General features: G+C 28.5%; 3 protein-coding genes across 3 annotated transcripts in view; 2 read left to right on the top strand and 1 right to left on the bottom strand.

Annotated features, from left to right (window-relative positions):
- Window positions 1-3,653, top strand: part of LOC107167786 (kelch-like protein 2) — a 31,682-nt gene extending 28,029 nt beyond the window's left edge. The window contains exons 3-12 of the mRNA XM_089219091.1: window positions 1,011-1,137; window positions 1,200-1,428; window positions 1,517-1,692; window positions 1,763-1,859; window positions 2,101-2,257; window positions 2,318-2,427; window positions 2,494-2,787; window positions 2,852-2,989; window positions 3,053-3,299; window positions 3,377-3,653. Coding sequence (XP_089075217.1) covers window positions 1,037-1,137; window positions 1,200-1,428; window positions 1,517-1,692; window positions 1,763-1,859; window positions 2,101-2,257; window positions 2,318-2,427; window positions 2,494-2,787; window positions 2,852-2,989; window positions 3,053-3,299; window positions 3,377-3,549 — 1,722 coding nt within the window. The 5' untranslated portion in view covers window positions 1,011-1,036 and the 3' untranslated portion in view covers window positions 3,550-3,653. The remainder of the gene's footprint in view (window positions 1-1,010; window positions 1,138-1,199; window positions 1,429-1,516; window positions 1,693-1,762; window positions 1,860-2,100; window positions 2,258-2,317; window positions 2,428-2,493; window positions 2,788-2,851; window positions 2,990-3,052; window positions 3,300-3,376) is intronic.
- Window positions 3,654-16,072: 12,419 nt separating this feature from the next.
- Window positions 16,073-16,522, bottom strand: LOC149057968 (uncharacterized). The gene has a single exon (XM_089219611.1). The coding sequence runs from the start codon at window positions 16,520-16,522 to the stop codon at window positions 16,073-16,075; it is 450 nt and encodes a 149-aa protein (XP_089075737.1).
- A 1,210-nt stretch (window positions 16,523-17,732) lies between these two features.
- Window positions 17,733-19,430, top strand: PheRS-m (Phenylalanyl-tRNA synthetase, mitochondrial). The gene has a single exon (XM_015522235.2). It carries the CDS (start codon window positions 17,935-17,937, stop codon window positions 19,252-19,254), a length of 1,320 nt encoding a protein of 439 aa, XP_015377721.2. The 5' UTR covers window positions 17,733-17,934; the 3' UTR covers window positions 19,255-19,430.
- Window positions 19,431-19,454: the final 24 nt, after the last annotated feature.

Raw genomic sequence — 19,454 nt, 5'->3', positions numbered from 1 at the left:
TTTGGCAGTATTTTGTACTACAATAACTTCCTAACCTTAAAAACGTCTAACCATCAGCGCTTTTTGAAAATTTATTAATTTGTCCTAATATAAATTTCATATATTTAAAATTATATTTTGATTTTTATAACTTATTGATATTATATATATAAAAATAATAATTGTGGGAATAACCAAATACTTTACGATATGAATGTGGGTGTCTTGCATTATTTCTATATTTGAAATTTCAATAGATATTAGAATAACGTGTATAAGTACAACCATCTACCTATATAAAATTTGGGAAACGATTTATGAGTAATAATAATAGTATTAGATAATAATATTTTATTTTATTCTGCTTATTCACAGAAAATATGTATATATTATTATAAAACAAAAATGTTATAGGACCATAATAGGGGTAATCATTATTTTGAGAAAAGAAAAACATATTATTTAATTTCCTTGTATACAGAAATAATATACTCTTACTAATTTAATGTTGGATTTTATAATTGATTGAAGTATTTAAGTAGTACTTACTAAATACCTACTGTAATTAATACAATTACATATGTTTATTGAAAATAGTTAGAATTCCATTATATTGTGTTATTTGTTAAGCTTGGATAAAAATGTATGATAATTTATTGTACATGAAAAAAGAAAATTAACTTATTTTTTACTAAGTTAAGTTACTTTTTTTTCAAATTAACTTTTAACGAGTTAAATAAATAAGAAAACTAACTTTTAACTTTAAACTTAACTTACATTTTTCTGTATTAACTTAACTTAACGAGTTAAAATAATTAGTTAACTTGCCCAGCCTTGCCCTTATTCCATATAGTCTCTGATAAAATGTAGAATTCACACAATAACTATAATCACATGATATGTTATTTATAATAATCAGTTAAGAATTTATAGGGATTGTTTTATAGGCCCTTATTCCATATAGATTGTAGTCTCAGATCAAATGTAGAACACAATAACCATAAATAAATTATCGACAATTTTTCTTATAGCTTAAAGGATATTGTGTCTGAGAGAAATGGATGCAGTTCAAAAGCAAGCACTAAAATATGAACCTACAACGTATAAAAATTGTTATTACAAGGATGGAGTATTTGAAGTCCTTCAATCTTTACGCAAGTATGTTATGAGTAGGTTTTGCCTCTAGAAAAATAACCTTAAGTTGTACATTTTTATTTTAGAAATAAGAATTTTTGTGATATAAAGTTACAAACGGATGATGGTGAAATAGTATTTGGACATAAACTTATTTTTATATCTGCAAGTCCATATTTCCATGCAATGTTCACAAGTTTCCAAGAAACTAATAATGATCATGTTAATATTAGAGAGCTAGATTCCAAAGTTTTACAACTTTTAGTAGATTATATGTATACTGGCGAAATCACTGTCACCCCAGAAAATGTACAGGTAATTACATTTGTGTATCATAACTTGGCATATGATTGGTTAAATATATTATACTACAAAAATTGCTTAATATTTGTTATTTCTCTAGGTTGTGTTGCCAGCTGCAGATCTCTTACAATTAGATTATGTAAAGCAGACATGTGTTGAGTTTTTAACAAAACAATTAGATCCTTCTAATTGCCTTGGTATTAAAGCATTTGCTGACATATATAACTGTAATGAATTGTTATTAAACTCTGAAGAATTCATTAAAAGACAATTTATGTATGATCAATATAACTCAATTTCCCATTTCTGTCCGAAATTTGTATAAATTATTTTGATTATTTTTCAGAGAAGTGGTTAAATATGATGAGTTTCTATCTTTATCTTGTGAAGAAGTGATTAAGTTAATATCATGTGACGACATTTCTGTTCCATTTGAAGAAAGAGTAAGCACACAGAAATCGATATCATTTTATACAAAATATACACAGTAGCAGTAGTTTAAATGATTTATTTATTTTAAATCAAATATTTCAAAATTGACATTATTAAAAAGCGTTTGTCACATATCTGAATGGAACCAAATGCTTAAAAATATATGTAAAAAATAGTTTTTGGCAATTTAATTGTGTAAAGAATCCATATCAAGGCTGTAAAAACTAATAATTAAGTTATTTATTTATTTAGGCATTTGAATGTGTCATTAATTGGGTAAAACATGAATTGGACTGTAGAATAGATTTTTTGTCCGATCTAATGGAACATGTACGTTTGCCATTAGTCTCAAAAGAGTATTTGTTAGATAAAGTAGTTGATGAACCTCTTCTTAAAAGTAATCCAAAATGTAAGGATTTTTTTCATAAAAATGACTATTATATCTAATTAATTATTATGATTTTTATAGGTAAAGATTATGTATTTGAAGCATTACATTTTAATCTAATTAAGTCAGTAAATCCTTTTGCTGTTCCACTAACTGTGCGGAGTAAACCTAGACCTAGTAAATTACAAAAAGTATGAAACTCTTTTTATTGATTTACCTTTCCAATTATTAATTTTATCTATTTTAATTTTTTCCAGGTGTTTTTGGTGGTATGTATGCGTTTTTCAGATAGTAAGTTATTTGCAAACTGGTATAACCCAGTAAGTGACGTATGTCGTATTGTACCGGAATTGAATATATTATGCAGTACCATTATTCCCATTATTGGCGTTATGAATGATCGATTTGTGTTTGCTGTGGGTGGAGATAATCCTCGTTCTGTTGAAATGCTGGATGTATCTTCACAAGATCTATGTTGGGTACCCAAGAATGAATTGTTAGTTAGTCGCGAATATTTAGGAATTGGTGTATTAAATAATTGTTTATATGCTGTAAGTTATATTAATGTAAAACTTATTTCATGTTATAAGTATATCATTTTATAATAAATGTTAGGTTGGCGGATTGAATATTTTTTGTTTAAATAGTGTGGAGGTTTTTAACTTCTGTACTCAACAATGGAAAATGATATCTAGTATGTCTGTTGCTAGAAGTAATCTTGGTGTAGGAGTACTCAATAATCTCATATATGCGGTAAATATTTAAACCATTTTAATTATGTCAACCATTTAATTTTTCCTGTATCCAATTATGTAGGTAGGAGGTTATAATGGTACATTTTTGAAATCTGTTGAATGTTATGATCCCAGTATTGACAAATGGCACAAAGTTGCACCAATGTCAGTCTGCCGCTGTGATGTTAGTGTTGGAGTCTTGGATGGTAAAATGTATGCTATTGGTGGAAGAGATGGATCAGCACCTAAAAAATCTGTGGAAGCCTATGAACCAAGTACTGGAGTTTGGAAGTATATTCCTGATATGCATTTGGGCCGTCAAAATGCTGGTGAGCATAATAATTCGTTTTTTTAAGAAAATCTTTTCAAAAATATATTGAATTATAATTATATTTTTTTAATACAGATGTAATTGCATTGGATGGCTTATTGTATGTTATGGGAGGAATAAATATACGTCGTCAAAATTATTCTTTTGAAATTTACAATCCCAATACCAATCATTGGTCAATGAAAACATTATCAAATGATATTTCAATTTGTGGTGCTGTTGTCGTTAATTACCTATCACATTTATGAAATATTTAACATAACTACAGGATCTAATTGTTAGTAGGTTATTTTGTCTATTCCAGATTTTTATAGAATTAAATTAATCATAATTTATGAAATTTATCATGAATTTAATGTTATTTTTTTTTTTATGTACCTTTGTTTATTGTTTTGTATCATTTTTTTTCTCGCTCCTTTGTTTAATTGAACAGCTCCATGATAGTGGTTATTTTCACTAAAAGTTTGAATTGTTGGTCCACTCGAGTACCACAAATAACATGTTTAGTCATGGCCACATTGATAGGGGGCAGCTATAGTTTTGACTTTTTGAGGAGCGATAGTGGTTCTGTCGGCTCATTATCTGCCATTATATATCAGCGATTGGTCACCGGTCAGTGCCGAATTTTGATATTTTTGTCTTTACTCAAGGGTTGAACTTGTTTCTCCATTCTCGTTATCCATCGTTCCCAAGCTGTGCCATTGCTATCCGTTTTTATTTTACCGTTCCTGTGAGGAGCTCAGAGATGGTTAAAAGATGTGTTCCATTAGGCGGCCGGCCCACCTTCATTGTCATCGAAAGTAAAGCTGACGCTGTCTAGCTGGGATGTCCAGGAGTCCGTAAATTCGTAATTATCGAGTAATCCTAGGTCGTTGCTTCTTTTATATTAATTATTGTGTATGTCAGTGGTTCGTTGTAATGACCCACGGTTGAACTACACATATAGAATTCAGTCGATTCAGTGGTGTAATTATGGGGGACCCCCATAATTGGGTGAAAGTGAAAATGAAAATAGCCCTGATTCTGACTCTCCAAATGAAATGGATGATGAAAAAGTAATTAGAAAAAAACTATCAGCAACCGAGATTCTTAAAATGCTTTGTTCTTATAATTTAGTTGCAGCATTCCCAAACCTTTTTTTATTATATAAATATTTATGCACTATTCCTACAACATCTGCTGCAAGTGAGAGATCGTTCTCGAAGGTAAAAATAATTAAAACTCGACTTAGATCCACCATGAGTCAAAATAGACTTGAAAGTCTCATGTTATTGTCATGTGAAAAGGATATAGTTTTAAATCCAGAAGAAATTGTGAACAAATATGCTTTTACCACTTCAGTACTACAAAAAGAATTATTGTTTAAATAATAATACCAAGTACCTAGGTATTATATTATAATTATGTAAACTATCATTTGTTTTCAATTAGTTGTTATTTATGTATTATGTGGAAAGTATTATGTTTTCAATTAATTTTTATTTATGTATTGTGTTTAAAGTATACATACCTACTTAAAATTTATAAATTAAACACTTATATTTATGATTTTTTTCTACACAAGATATGTTAAAAAAACTTCTGTTAAAATATTGTTATAAATTATATTTAATAAAAATGTTTACTATTTTCTTTATAGTATAAATTATATTATACTGTATACTTAATTCTATAAATTAAAAATTTAATTATTATTCGACTAAATATCAAAATATTAAAATTTAAAGTTTGAAATTTCTAAATGTTTAGTTTTTATAAGGTACCTAGTATGCTAAATTCTTACAACATTACACATTATGTTTAAAACAGAATTTTTATAAATAGTATTAGGTACTATGGTGTTTTTATTTTGTAGAAAAACACAAATTTATACCTAACAAAAATGTATTTATTTGATCGAATTTGTATGTTTCTCACATGATAGTTGCTGCGAGCGTAGCGAGCAATTTTGGTATAAAACCTGTTTTGGGTGGGTGGGTGGTTGAATGGATTAAATATATTTGGCTCCTTTAATTAAAACAGTTCACCACGCCACTGATGGGGGTTGATATGAGAATGATATATCCCCCCCCCTGGGACTTTTTTTTTAAAACAACCATAATGTTATTAAATTCCCGTAAGCACTTGGCTTTAAAAGATTTTAAGATGAGAATTTATGAACGTTATTATAGTTAAAAACTAACCTAACCTAACCTACTAGTTTTAAACTGCTATATACCTACCTCAACAATTGCAATTTATATGACAAGAAAATTGTACGGTTCATATTTAAAAGATAACTTTGAAAAAATCATTGTACCATTTACCTAATTTAATTTATAATAATAACAAAATCTATGAAATTTAATGGTGAAAGGGGTATACGGTATACTATAGTATAAACTTATATATCCCACCCCAGAACCAATTCCAAATTACGCCACTGTTTGTATTATTAATTCTATTACGTAAATTATTACTATCAAAATGATGTGAATTTCTATATATTTTACATAGAAATAATTATAAAATGTTGTGCATCAGTTGCAGGCACGTCGCCAAGGGGGGGCCTTAGAGGGCCTGGCCCCCTAAGAAATGTTAGTGGCCTCGGACTGGCCCCCTTGATTTTTTATTTTTAAATATTATGGTGTGTAATATAATTGTCCCAAGTCGGTTAAATCCTAATTGTATATTATATGGTACTCCATAATATATTAAAGTTAACGATCGTATAACAAAAATTAAATTCCGAAATTTTATAAATATTCGTCAATAATACAAGATAGACAATAATACGTCTATTGAAATCTAGGAATGCCAAATACGGGTATCGAACGCACATTTGATAAACACAACTACAGACAATACTATATATATAATAGTAGACCAATACGGTAATCGTATAATAAAATAAACATGCCTAACAAAATGATATGTCCCATTATAATATTATTATCTATCGAGTTAGAGACTTAGCACTAAGCAGCGAACCATAGAAATAAACGACTTCTCCTAATATAGTTTTTTAAGATGTATATTGTACCTATACCTATATTAATAAATAACAAAAATATAACGCTTTACTAATACAGACAATACATAAATTTAGTAATATTTTTTACAGATATTGTCTGATAAGGAGAGGAGTGGAATTGGGTACAAAAAACAGAAAGGGGCCAAAAACTATTGGCCCCCTTATAGAAAAATGTCTAGTTACGTGCCTGATCAGTTGGGCGCCCTACTACTAATTTAATAAATCGTCTTAAATAATTATATTAAATTGCCGTGTGGTACGCAGATTATACTCTTTATTTATTTATAATATAATCTAGCCACAGTGGTAGACGATGGTGGCGCGAAGCTTTTTTAAAAACGTAGTAGTAGTAGCCACTGAAGTTAAGTTAACAGAAATAAACCGATTTGTACCATTTAAATACCGTACTAATTTTTGTTGATCCATCGGTCATCTCTACAGGGCAAACGGCTGAACAATTTAAGTCGTACAAATCGATCAGAAATATTGTGCAGTTGGGAAGAATCGAACAAATGAACACGAAAGCAGATAGATGGTTTATAAATTGCGAATGTTCCTCATTAAAATAAATTATTATTATAAGTCATAACCAAAAGTCTAAAAATGTTTTTTTAACATATATATAACTATAACTTAGATTCTGAGCGGAGCGATGAATGTATTGATTTTACCATATGATGTGTGTTTTTTTTTTTTGTGTGTGTCTGTCATCACGTTTTGGGGCAGTAAAAATGCTTTGATTTTTGACTTCAGTATACCTCGTTCGATCAGAAAGTGAATCTAGTTGGTACTTTGGGGGGTCAAAAGTAATTAAAAATTCTTAATATTTTTCTAAATAATCGAGAAAAACAAACTAAAAATTAAGGGAAAAACTGGAAATTTTACGCACACTCATTTTTCGACAAAATCGATTTTGGTTTTTGATGTAACTTTAAAACAAATGACCATAGATACATGAAATTTTCACCGAATGTTTATATAAGTATATTCTATCCACCATGCAATTTTCAAAAAAATGTCGACTTAAGTTGAACTATTCATAGGCATTTGAAATTTTCGATCATTATTAGTTTTTTAAAAATTAATATCGATAAAAATGTATTTGTTAGGCAGAAAAGCTTGAAAATTTAATACAAGGCTCCTAACATATTTTTACAATAGCACTTGCAAAATAAAAGGAATATATAGTCACAATTTTTTTTTTTAAGCATTCAAAGTTTGAGTTTTCACAACATATTATGTAAAAATTACGAAAATTTAGAAATTATTTTAAGCTAGAAATTCATAAAAAAATTTCCTTTTATATCTAAGATTTGAAAATTTAATACAAGGCTCATAATATATTTTTACAATAGAAATTGAAAAATAAAATAAATGCGTAGTCACATTTTTTTTTTTAATTTTGAAAATGTTTAATAATCTATAATATATCCTAGACAGATCGTCTTCGCTCAGAATCGTTTTTCGTATACAATGATACAATATCATTGGATTCAAATTTAATTCCATCCATTACAGTAACCCACTTGTAACCTACTATATACAGCAGAGCGACATCCACGACTTACCCGCTTTTTTTTATTTACCTATTTATTGTTCTTTTTATATTTTATTTTTTTTATTTTTCTTGCTCCTGTATGACCCTTTCCCCCTCCAGGCCCTATTTTTTAGTGAACCCCGACACAAAGTGTGTAATCCGAAATTGAAAGTGTGCACTTCGGATTCGAGAAGTGTGTATCTAATAAATACTAAAATACTAATAAATAAGACCAGTGGCGTAAATTGGCCTCAATTTCTGGTGGTGCAAAGAAATATTTTACTTTCGGTACCTAACCACCAATACTCTAAACAGTCTAAACTCCTTTGGAAATTCATGCTGTGAAATTGTTTACCTATCTATAGTAATCTAGTGCCCTAATTGGCCTAATTGTACCTAGAAATTAGTATAACAAATATAAGGAGATATTGTTATTTTCAAGTAACGTTTTTGAAAAGAAAAAATTTAGAAATTGTATTCATTCGTGTAATGTTTAATTAATTAATAAACATACATCATATTTGCTATCACTGTGTGAAAATCTTCAATATTGATATTATATTATTTTATATTATTTATATTTACCAAGGAAAATATTATGATTTTTTAGTTGTTGGCAAAGTGATAATGTAGGTATTTAAATAATAGTGTTTGTGAGTGCTGATTTAATTTTGAATACCTAGTTAACTTCTTGTTATTATAATTATAATTGAATAAACTATCTTAGCTTTCTAGATACTATCTTAAGTAGATAGTGCCATGAATTAAGATATATCTTAATTCGTGAATATTATATTAATACAAAAACAAATGAAACACGCAGATTATAATTTAACTGTAACAGATTTATTATACCGGGTGATTTTTTTTATCATTGAACTCTCATTATTTCAAAAATTATTATGTTTTTGAAAATATTTTTTTACATAGTTTCAAGTTGTTAAAAAAACAACGTTTTTATTAAAAAAAGAATTTTTTAAATATTTTTTATCCTTATAATTTTTTAAGTTTTAATTTCATATTCCAAAGCGGAATATTTTTCTAAGTATTTTGATTCATAAAAATCGAATTTAGGACGAGTAGTTAATCAGTTATTATCATTTAAAGTTTAGACAAGCGAAACAACTTGAAATAATGTAAAAAAAATATTTTTAAAAACATTAATAATTTTTGAAATAATGAGTGTTCAATGATAAAAAAATCACTCGGTATAAGTTTCAAGTATGTATTTATCAGTCAAATCTACGGTTATTTTTATTTTTTCAAAATTTGATCTTGAAGACTTGAAATGCCTATAAAAAAAATTGTGACTGCGTATTTTTAATATTTTTCATCTGCCTTTGTAACAATATATTAGGAGCTTTCTATTAAATTTTCAATATTTTTTACCCAACAAATAAAATGTTATTGACATTCATACAAAAAAAACTAAACAAATTGGAAACTGGAAATGTCCGTAAACAGTTCAAAACAAATTAAAATATTTTGAAAATTTTGAAAATTGTATCGTGTATAGAAAATGCTATAGTCATTAACCTACACAGACACAAACAAATAAAACACATCACTGTAAAATGATAACATTTATCGCTCCGCTCAGAACCTAAAATGTTTATGAAGTTCTAACTCAAAATAATTTGGACATTTTTATGATTTTATTCTAATACTTTAGATGCCAATTAAAATATGTTTACAGATACTCGTTTAGTTAACTAATATATGCTTTTGAAAATAGAAACTATAGGTACCTATACAAATTTTTATGATTTTCTGGTAGTGCAAAAAAATATAAGCTTGCAATACCACATTTCAAATGTGGTGGTGCAAGTGCCACATTTGCACCAACCAATTTACGCCACTGAATAAGACTACTTGCTAGATAGTAATAATAGGTAGTACAGAATACATTATACACATTTTTTAAAAATAATATTTTTTTAGCCACCCACGGTTCTGTATTATTTCATGGTACCTACATTAAAAAATGTGTAGTACAAATTTTTGTGAAAAATAGGGGCTGCCCCCCTCTCCCGTTGCTCTCTTATTTGTTACTTATTTATAATATTGTGATGTCGAAAGTAAATGAAATGACTGAAATGCCACCTAGCCTTAGGGGAATTAAATTTGTTAACGTTATAGTTCCCCCTCTCCCCCATAGTATTATCCTCTAATACGCCACTTATTCCTCATCGGTCCATGCCCCATGGGTTGGGAATAGTTGACCTAGACTCTAGAGCAGTGGAACACCGGTGCTCCGTAAACTTGGCTAATGTATTCCGCCAAAATTTGTGAAAAAAAAAAAATCATAAAATTATTGAGATAATTTAATTTTCGGTTTCATCGTTTTTAATAATATTGTACAACACTATACGAGTATATTATGTAGGTATGTAATTTTATTAAAAAAAAAATTAAAAGTATTATTTTATTTTACGCCTTTACGAGTTAGTGCTCCGCAAAAATCCTATAAAATTATAAGTGTTCCGTGGTTCTTAAAAGGTTAAATTGCTCTAGCAGAGCATCTCATGAAGGCTTTTATTGATATATTTTAAACAAAATAAAAATTATGGTCTTTTTTTGTAACTGTACACTTGCGACTTCATAGCTGTATCATTATTCATTACTTACTTGCTTGTTGATAAAAATATTAGTAAAAGCCTCCGAGATAAATTAATATAATTTAACAACATTTCCTTAATTGATACTATTTTAAATTGTATCTAATCGAATTGAATAATTACTTGAAAACAATATTCTTACTCGTCAGTTGTCACTGTTTTCAATTTTTAAATGATACCTAGTATCTAAAAAGTCTAAAAACAACAAAATCGTGTAGTTACTTACAAGCATTAAACAATTTATAAGCAACACAAAAAAACGGCTTTTAGGCAAACGGTGGCGCTATATGTACGACATATTTGTATTACACTATTACCGTCTACCGCCGAGAAAATTCGCAACCAAAACGTTGCGGTATCACCGTCCTTATATCTTCTCCTACATCGTCGATGGATCTGACGATCTGAGACAATAATATCGCAGATTATGTAAAAGAAAACTAGCTACTTTACAACATTTATAATTCATTGCATAAATTAAGTCATTACCAGCGTAACTTCAATATTGTACATAATTACAGACACATAAGTAACTTCTGACAGGCTATATCTGCAAAGGGCTACGGCAAAACACTGGTACAGGTAGCTGCCAACGGGCTACAATTTTCAATTAGTTTTCCTTTTTAGGACAATTGACATCAAATATATTAAATCGTTTTTTTCAGGACTTGGCGTTGAATTTTTAAATAGTCCTTTTTATTTTGTGTTTATTGAATAATAAAGAAAATATTTTTCATATCTGATTCCATAATAGATGCCCGATTTTATTGATATCTGTAAAACTTTGTATAATATTTCGTGTTGTTTCATGCCTGCAGTTTTGTTAGCGTTTTCGAGTTATTTTTTGGACTTATAATTTAAGAATCAAAAATTGGGCTTCTTCCGGAACTAGATATTAATTTTTAATCTTCGCTCTACGTATAGTATTAATTTTTTTATTAATCTTTTTGGTATTGAATTTGTGGAGAACATTATAATAAATGAGCTAACACCTGCCACAAACCAAAATTTGTTTTTATTTTTAAAATAATGTATTTCTTCCTTGTCTTTGTGATGTAACACACAATAAAATATTTTTAAATTGTCCGGGCATGTAAATAATAATATAGAAAAAGAGAAACCAAATTTAGTATTCTGGAATAATATACACAAAAAAGGAATTTTAAATATTTAAAATATACACTTCTCAAAAATATTTTAGAAATATTTGTATGCTTAACAAGATTATCTGTTAAAAGTTTAAGAAAATACAAGTAGGTTTAATAAACATGAGCCCGAAGATAACAACAGACTAATCCATGTATTGAATTAAAGCTACGCAAAATCTTAGACGATATTTGGAATTCCGCATTGGCGCTCAAAGTACACAATATTATATTGTACCCACGATTAAAGATAATATGGTTGCACAACGAAGCATAATAAAGTGACTCTTCGAGTTTCCTTGTTATCACAACAAGTAGAACCGAGAACTGGCGCTCCAAACGTTAAAATATTGAATCACAAATTTGAATAATTTTAATTGATAATATTATACTACCTTTCATCATATTATCTTCATATTACTAATTTAGTAATTTATGTATGTTATAAAAAGTATTAAAAACACAGAATGATAGATACTGTAAGTCTGTAACACATTTATATTTTATTTATATTATGTTTTGACACAAATTAAAAACAATATATTTTTAACGATTAATTAATAAAGTACTTAGGTACGTCACTTTCTGTATGTAATGTAAATTATAATTTTAGCTAACTACCTACGAGTTTTGATAATTTTTTTTTAGTTTTATTTTGTTTTTTATTCATCTGATTTTTAATATATGTATACTGTCTCATTCTCATTATGACAAACGTACTACATATATCAGTTAGCATATCAGTTTGATGCACGTTACATTCAAATGTCAAAGTAAAACACCAAAAGTAGATATTTCTTTACTAGAAGTACAATTAACACTAAAATTACGAATCACGAAATCACAATTGTAAAAATCGTTGAAAAGTTCGTATTTTTAATCACGTTTACTTTTTCATATTTTCGCGGGAAAATATTGTGCATTGTGCATATCATGAAGATTAGAGATAAGGAGACCAAACTCCGTATACAAAATATGGCCCGACAAAAGTCGCACGGTTATTCTGCCACCAGGAGCGCGTCGTTCGATTAGAGGGCTATGTTTTACCACATATTATACGTATTTTACTATAAATGTACGTTTTTTTTTGTATTTGAATGAAATATAAATTATCATTCATTACTTATTACCTGCTTATATTAAAGTGTACTTAAATATATAATTAAAGTTCAAAAGGTGTTTCCTGTAAAAAAAGTTTAAAATTCAAAATATTCTATAATGACTACAAGTTTAATGAAAAATGGTATGTATATTATTTATACATATTATACATGAACTAAAGTTTTGATAATTTTCTACTACACTTGGTTTTTTCCTTTTTTTTTGTGGTTTCATTGTAGTTTGAGCGTCTTACAATGAAATGCATACGCATTGTAATGAAAAAGCGTACAATACTTTTTGTCAGATCCTTATTGTGTTCTTCACAACCAACAAATGGTAAAGATGCTCTGTCGGTGTCCGTCCATAAGTTAGAAGTTATAGAAAAAATTGTGTCTACATTTAATTCTTCAGAAATTAAAGTCTGTAATGTAATTTTTTCTAGTGTTGAAATGAGAACAAAAAGACAATCTGATGGATGAATCAAATATCCTTTGGAACGCATGTCAATAAGTTTGTCTCTAGATGAAATAAGTTCGTTTTTTAAAGTTAAAAGACATCTTTGGCACTTGGTAAATCTGGTTGATTTTCGAGCAATGTATCCAGCTAAGTAAGATAAAATTAAACTTGAAGTATCAGGCAAACTATAATCATGATCATGAATATATGATGCAAATTCAATTTTTTCAGAATGTCCTTTGTCTAAAATTTGATCTAGTTCTTGGTTTATTCTTTGGGCTCGTTCATTAGTGTTGGTTATATCTTTAATATTCAAGAGAGTATTTATCATATCTCCACCAGAAACATTGGAACCCTTTGGAGGCTTTACAAGTGAATATGTGCTTAGTAACCTGAACATTTGAATAAAAAGAATAGCATCCGGATGATCATTTGAACCACAAGCTGAACGCATCATTCCAAAAAATCTCTAAAAGAAATTTTTATTTTTAAATATATAAGTTATTATATTGTTGATGAATATGGTAGGTTAAATTACCTCTAAACTATCCTGGTTTAAGCGTGATGTCATTAGAAAATAATAATCACATTCAGCACAGAGAAAGGATAAAAGTTCTAATGTAGCTTTTAAAGTTACTTTTAAGCCATAACATGTATTATCAGTTATGAAACCATAACCTAAACTTTTGGCTCTTGACTCCCAATCAATTAAATATACAAGAAATTCTTTGATACACTATAACAAAAACAAAAAAAAAATTTTATGTAATATATAATGCTCAACTTATCTTAAAAGTTTGCATACAATTTTTTTTTTATATGTATTAAAAATTCTTACATTTTCTTCTGGTGAATTTATTCTAAGGGCTCCGTTTTGTGTTCGAGAGTTCATTGTTTTTATTAAGTTGTGTACTCTTTTTATAAGACTAATACTATTTTCACATCCCTCTAATTTTGTATTGTTGGATTTATACAACTCCATCGCTATGGCAGTATCTTCACTAAAGAACTATTCATAAAAACAACATTTTTAATAAATAAAAATAACTTTACTATAATTATTAAATGTTTTGTATGAAAATATCTATGTCTTAAATTACTCTAAATGCACGGCCAACATTCATTTTTTGGTAAAATTTTGGATGCACATCTTCCGTTTGTAACTTTGAAATTTTCAAAGAGTATTCTTGTAATTTCTCTTCATCTACAACAGCATCCCAATGTTTTATTTGTATTCCTCCTTCAGGTGTCTAATTGGGTTCAAAAACAAATCAATAAAAAAATATTTTCTCAAAGTAAGTATATTATATATTATGTTTCTATTATATAAATAGTAATTTCTTATGTTAAAAAGAGATTATATTTACCCATGTTTCGTTTTGTTTAATCAAGGAATTTCTCAAATTTTTTATCAGGTGTGGGAAATCTGACATAAACCATAGTCTTCTATTATTATCAAAAATATGTTCACAGCTCACAACATTTTCACTTATTCCAAATTTATTCCACATTCCTCTATTCCAAGCAGCTCCATCAGTAGTTACCACATCCACAAAAAAACCTGATTTTTCAATTAATATAATTGCTTCTATAACTATTTGATGAAGCACTGCACTGTTTGCTGCTCCTCTACTAAGGAAACATGCAACTGCTTGGACCCACTGTCCTCTAAATGGCTGAAACATTAATACCAAAGCATGGTCTCCCTTTTTTTGTTTTTGATCAAGTGGAGTATATTTTCCCAAATCTGTAAATCCATTTACTTTTAAAGTTTCCTTATCAAATACTAATTGTTCTGAAACTTTCATTTCATCCAGCAATAGAGTACCTTTTTATAAATTAAATAAAAAATTAATTGCATTTTTTTCAATAAATAAACAATAAAAAAAATTTTACCTCTTCTTTCATTTATATTTATATGTTTTGATTTCTCCTTTAAACATGTAAAAGTACTGGGCTGAAAACCATAAACGCCTTTAGTGTGTTTTAAGTACTTTCTAATAGTTTCTACAGAGGGAAGTGCCAGGATATTATGTATTCGTATATGTTCATAAGTTTTTCTGCTTTTTATTCTTATAAGCATACACTCATATATCCAATTAAGTGTATAACGACGGCCATTAGAACTTGCTACTTTAGAAGCTTCAAAACATGTTTTTACTGCTTCCTGCTGATTTTTTGGCAGTTTTTGGATTGTCTTAATTAGTAATTCCTCATTTGTGGAAGCACACAACTCTTTTATCTTATTCATTTTTCTTCTTAACTCAATAACCTATTGTGACATAGATGTAATATGTTTGATTTATTTAAAGTATTGTTAACTAACCTTATTTCTAAGCCTAGACACTTTTCTTTTTAACTGTTTAGCTGATTTCTGAGTTTTATTTCTAATTTTACCATGAGGATTGGTAACTTTTTTTCTTATTCTATCAGCCATTTTTTTTCGTTCTATCCTACAGTCAAAACAATAACTACTCAGTGGTCCACGTTGCCCTAGACGTTTTTCAACATAACCTTTGCATGTAATAGACCTGATAGAAACATAAATATAGGTATGAAACATTATTTATTAACTAAATTAATACCTATTACTATTTATTTGTATATATTAATTATAATATATTAGTTAAATTATATAATAATTACATCACATTTTTTACCTGTTAATGTTATTTGCTGATGTAATCCCTTTACATGCTATTAAAGAATGTATATATTTCAATAACTTATTTGTATCATTCATACTCAATAAAATTGTATTAATAATGTTGCAGTCAAATAAAATTTCAATACCATTCAAAAAAATCTGTCAATATTTAATGTATAAAGAATTGGAATAATATGAATTAATATAAAATACGATTATAGGTTTGTACAGTTATTTATTTTATTTTTGACTAATTAATTGCTTACTTTTACTATTAAATTATTTGAAATTACTATTCTTTTTTCAGAATCACTAGTCCATATTGCAAGCACTACTTCATCATCAGTTAATCCAAACATCCATTTATTATCTGGTTTTTCTAACATATTCAGATTTTCTTTTAAATACTGAAAAGAAAATTCTTCGTGGGAATTTTCAACTGTATTTAAACATGCCTGACTTGGTTTAGATATCTTTTTATCAATATTTATAGACCTTTTAAGAGGAGGTTTTCTATTCATTGTATGCTTCGTTAGATAAAATGGCAAGTTTGGAAATATAGAAGGAACTGCCCCTGCTTTTAATATGGGTCTAATTCTTTTAATTTTATTGACTGTTCCATCATTTAAGATAGTCTCGTCAAAAAGTAGAATATCATTCTCTTCGAAATGCAATTCACATATATAGCACTTTTCCGTAAGCATTTTGTCTCTTCTAGGTATAGCTCTATGCCATCTTGCTAAAAGCTCTGTGTTCTAAATAACATATTATGTAACAAATAATTAAATAGGAAAATTATTATTCATAAATAAGGTTAAGATATTTTGTTTTTTTTTTTTTTACTTTGGGTGCTTTAAATAAACTTTTATTTTTTAATCCAATTGATTTTTGTTGTTTTACATCTAAAGCATAACCAGTATTACACCCTGGTACAAAACAGCACTTAACCATTTTTATTTTTTAATGTTTAGGTAAAAAAAATAAAAAATACAAATTACTCTGGTTTTATGTATAATTATTGTATTTAAATAATCAAACTAATACAAAATAATAATAAAAATTATTTGAAACCTTATCATTGTATACATTGTCTATTTATAAATTTAATATTTTGATGGATTCAATAAATAATCATATGGAAATCATCCATGCCCATGTGTTTAATAGTTAATTATAATAATATATTTGTTTTTTATTATTGAACCAATTTTAACCAATATCCCCCTTATTCTGTATATATGTTTTAGATCTGATCTAAATCATAAAGCAAATAGCAATACATTATTTGCAAGGAATAATAAATCATGTTTAATTCGAAAAACATACATAATTCCTATTATAGTACATGCTATAATTGTAAAATGTAGCCCTCTAATCGAACGACGCGCTCCTGGTGGCAGAATAACCGTGCGACTTTTGTCGGGCCACTTTATAAACTGGCGGCTCATAGGAGTTTGGTCTCCTTATCTCTAATCTTCATGGTGCATATTATCACTGTTATCACAGAACATTATTGAATTCAGATGCCTAGTACTTAATTCATATTCTATGAGCGCTAGTGAAAGTTTCTAGGGTATCGTTGATAATAAAAGAATTTATGAGCTCCATTAAATTGTTTCTTATCATAGTTCGTTGGGCAACCATATTATCTTTAATCGTGATTGTACCTCTTAAATATTATTTGATACAATAATTATTAAAAATTATGGTAAAATGTGTTGTACATTAATTTATTTCTTTTATGTGACCCTTACTGATTTGAGGTAGGTTCGTGTTATCAGTAAATCGAAGAAGTGCACCATATGGTTTTATATAATCTGTGATAACATCATGTTAACCGGCTATAAATTCTTATCTATGATGTGATATGCTTATATCATATCATACTGTAACTGTATCACAGAATATTATTCTGGAGTTCTGGGCATAGTGTCAATAGATGAAATATTCTCATCATCTCGTCATTCTCATCTCTCAATTCTTTATTTCTGTAGTATATATAGTTTTTTACTGATCTTTATTTTTTATTATTATTTATTAATTATTGATTTATAGAAATAATATTAAATGTTGATTCTGACCAATTATGTGATTTTATAAGAAAAACAACACCAACATGTTCAAACTACAATACAATACCGGAGGGTGCCTTTTCCGCCACTTAAAAGTCAGTATCGGTTACACGATAGAAGCAGCTTACCCGAGTTCAAGTCGTGCTACTTCTAAATCGGTAGTGATCGATGGTAAATCATACCCTGAAGACGAATACACGAATATCACTCCAAAAATATTATCGTTTATCGGCGTTAACAATCATAATCGTTGCGGCCATCCTCTCAACTTGTTCAAACAGCGTCTGGTCGAATTTTTCTACGATCACTTCAAAGGACGGACGGGTAATCCGATTTTTTCTGTCTACGACAAAATTAATCCGGTCGTGACGACTAATGAAAATTTTGACTCTCTACTCGTGCCAGCAGATCACCCAAGTAGAAACAAAACCGATAGTTATTATTTGAATAAGACTCACATGCTCCGTGCTCACTGTACCGCTCACCAGTCCGAACTAATAAAAATGGGTTTGGACAACTTCGTAGTATTTGGTGATGTGTACAGGAGAGACGAAATTGATGCCACTCACTATCCCGTATTTCATCAGGCTGACGGTGTGCATATATTTACACCAAATGAATTAGAATCAATTCATGGGAGTAATGTTAATGTATTTGATAAAGACGGAAACGATTCAAACAGTGAAAAGCAAGGGGTTTACTCAAAAGAAGCCAATGAAATTGTTACTAATCATTTGAAAAAAACATTGGTCATCATGATACAAAAAGTATTTGGCGAAGAAGTTGAATACCGATGGGTATCGGAGTATTTTCCATTTACACATCCATCATTTGAATTAGAAATCAACTACAATGGTCAGTGGATTGAAGCTTTAGGATGCGGTGTTATTCGACATGAAATATTAAAAAATGCCGGAGCTGGCAACCGAATTGGTTGGGCATTTGGTCTTGGATTAGAGCGTCTAGCAATGCCATTTTATTCCATACCAGACATACGTTTATTCTGGTCTAAGGATTCAGGATTTCTCAACCAGTTTCAAAACCTACCCAAAGACGGACGAATGAAATATAAACCGATCAGCATATACCCTCAATGCATTAATGATATTAGTTTTTGGTTGCCCAAAGAAAAACCATTCTGTTCCAATGATTTTTATGAACTTGTTGGAAACTATGGTGGCCAGCTAATCGAACAAGTTAAACTTATAGACCAATTTAAACATCCAAAAACTGGAAATGTTAGCCATTGCTATCGCATAGTTTATAGACATTTAGAAAGAACATTGAGTCAAGCAGAAGTAAATGAAGTACACAAACTAATCGAAATTAATGCTGCACAAATTTTAGGTGTAAAATTAAGATAGCTAAATAATTTGATCTGTCATGACTGGTATTTCAGTTTGCTTATAACATTAAACGGATGCATGAACAAAACTGTATTTTAACTGTGAAGATTGTACATTAAAATCAGAAATTTTAACATCATACTTAGAAAATTGTACTTACTATTGGTTTGATAATAAATATTAAACAATATAAATAGTCTACTTACATTTGTATTAGA

This window comes from Diuraphis noxia, unplaced genomic scaffold (genome assembly GCF_037042655.1).
Source record: "Diuraphis noxia isolate RWA-SAM2 unplaced genomic scaffold, SU_Dnox_SAM2 contig0002, whole genome shotgun sequence".
Taxonomy (NCBI): Eukaryota; Metazoa; Arthropoda; class Insecta; order Hemiptera; family Aphididae; genus Diuraphis; species Diuraphis noxia.
This window is presented reverse-complemented; position numbering and strand designations above follow the sequence as displayed.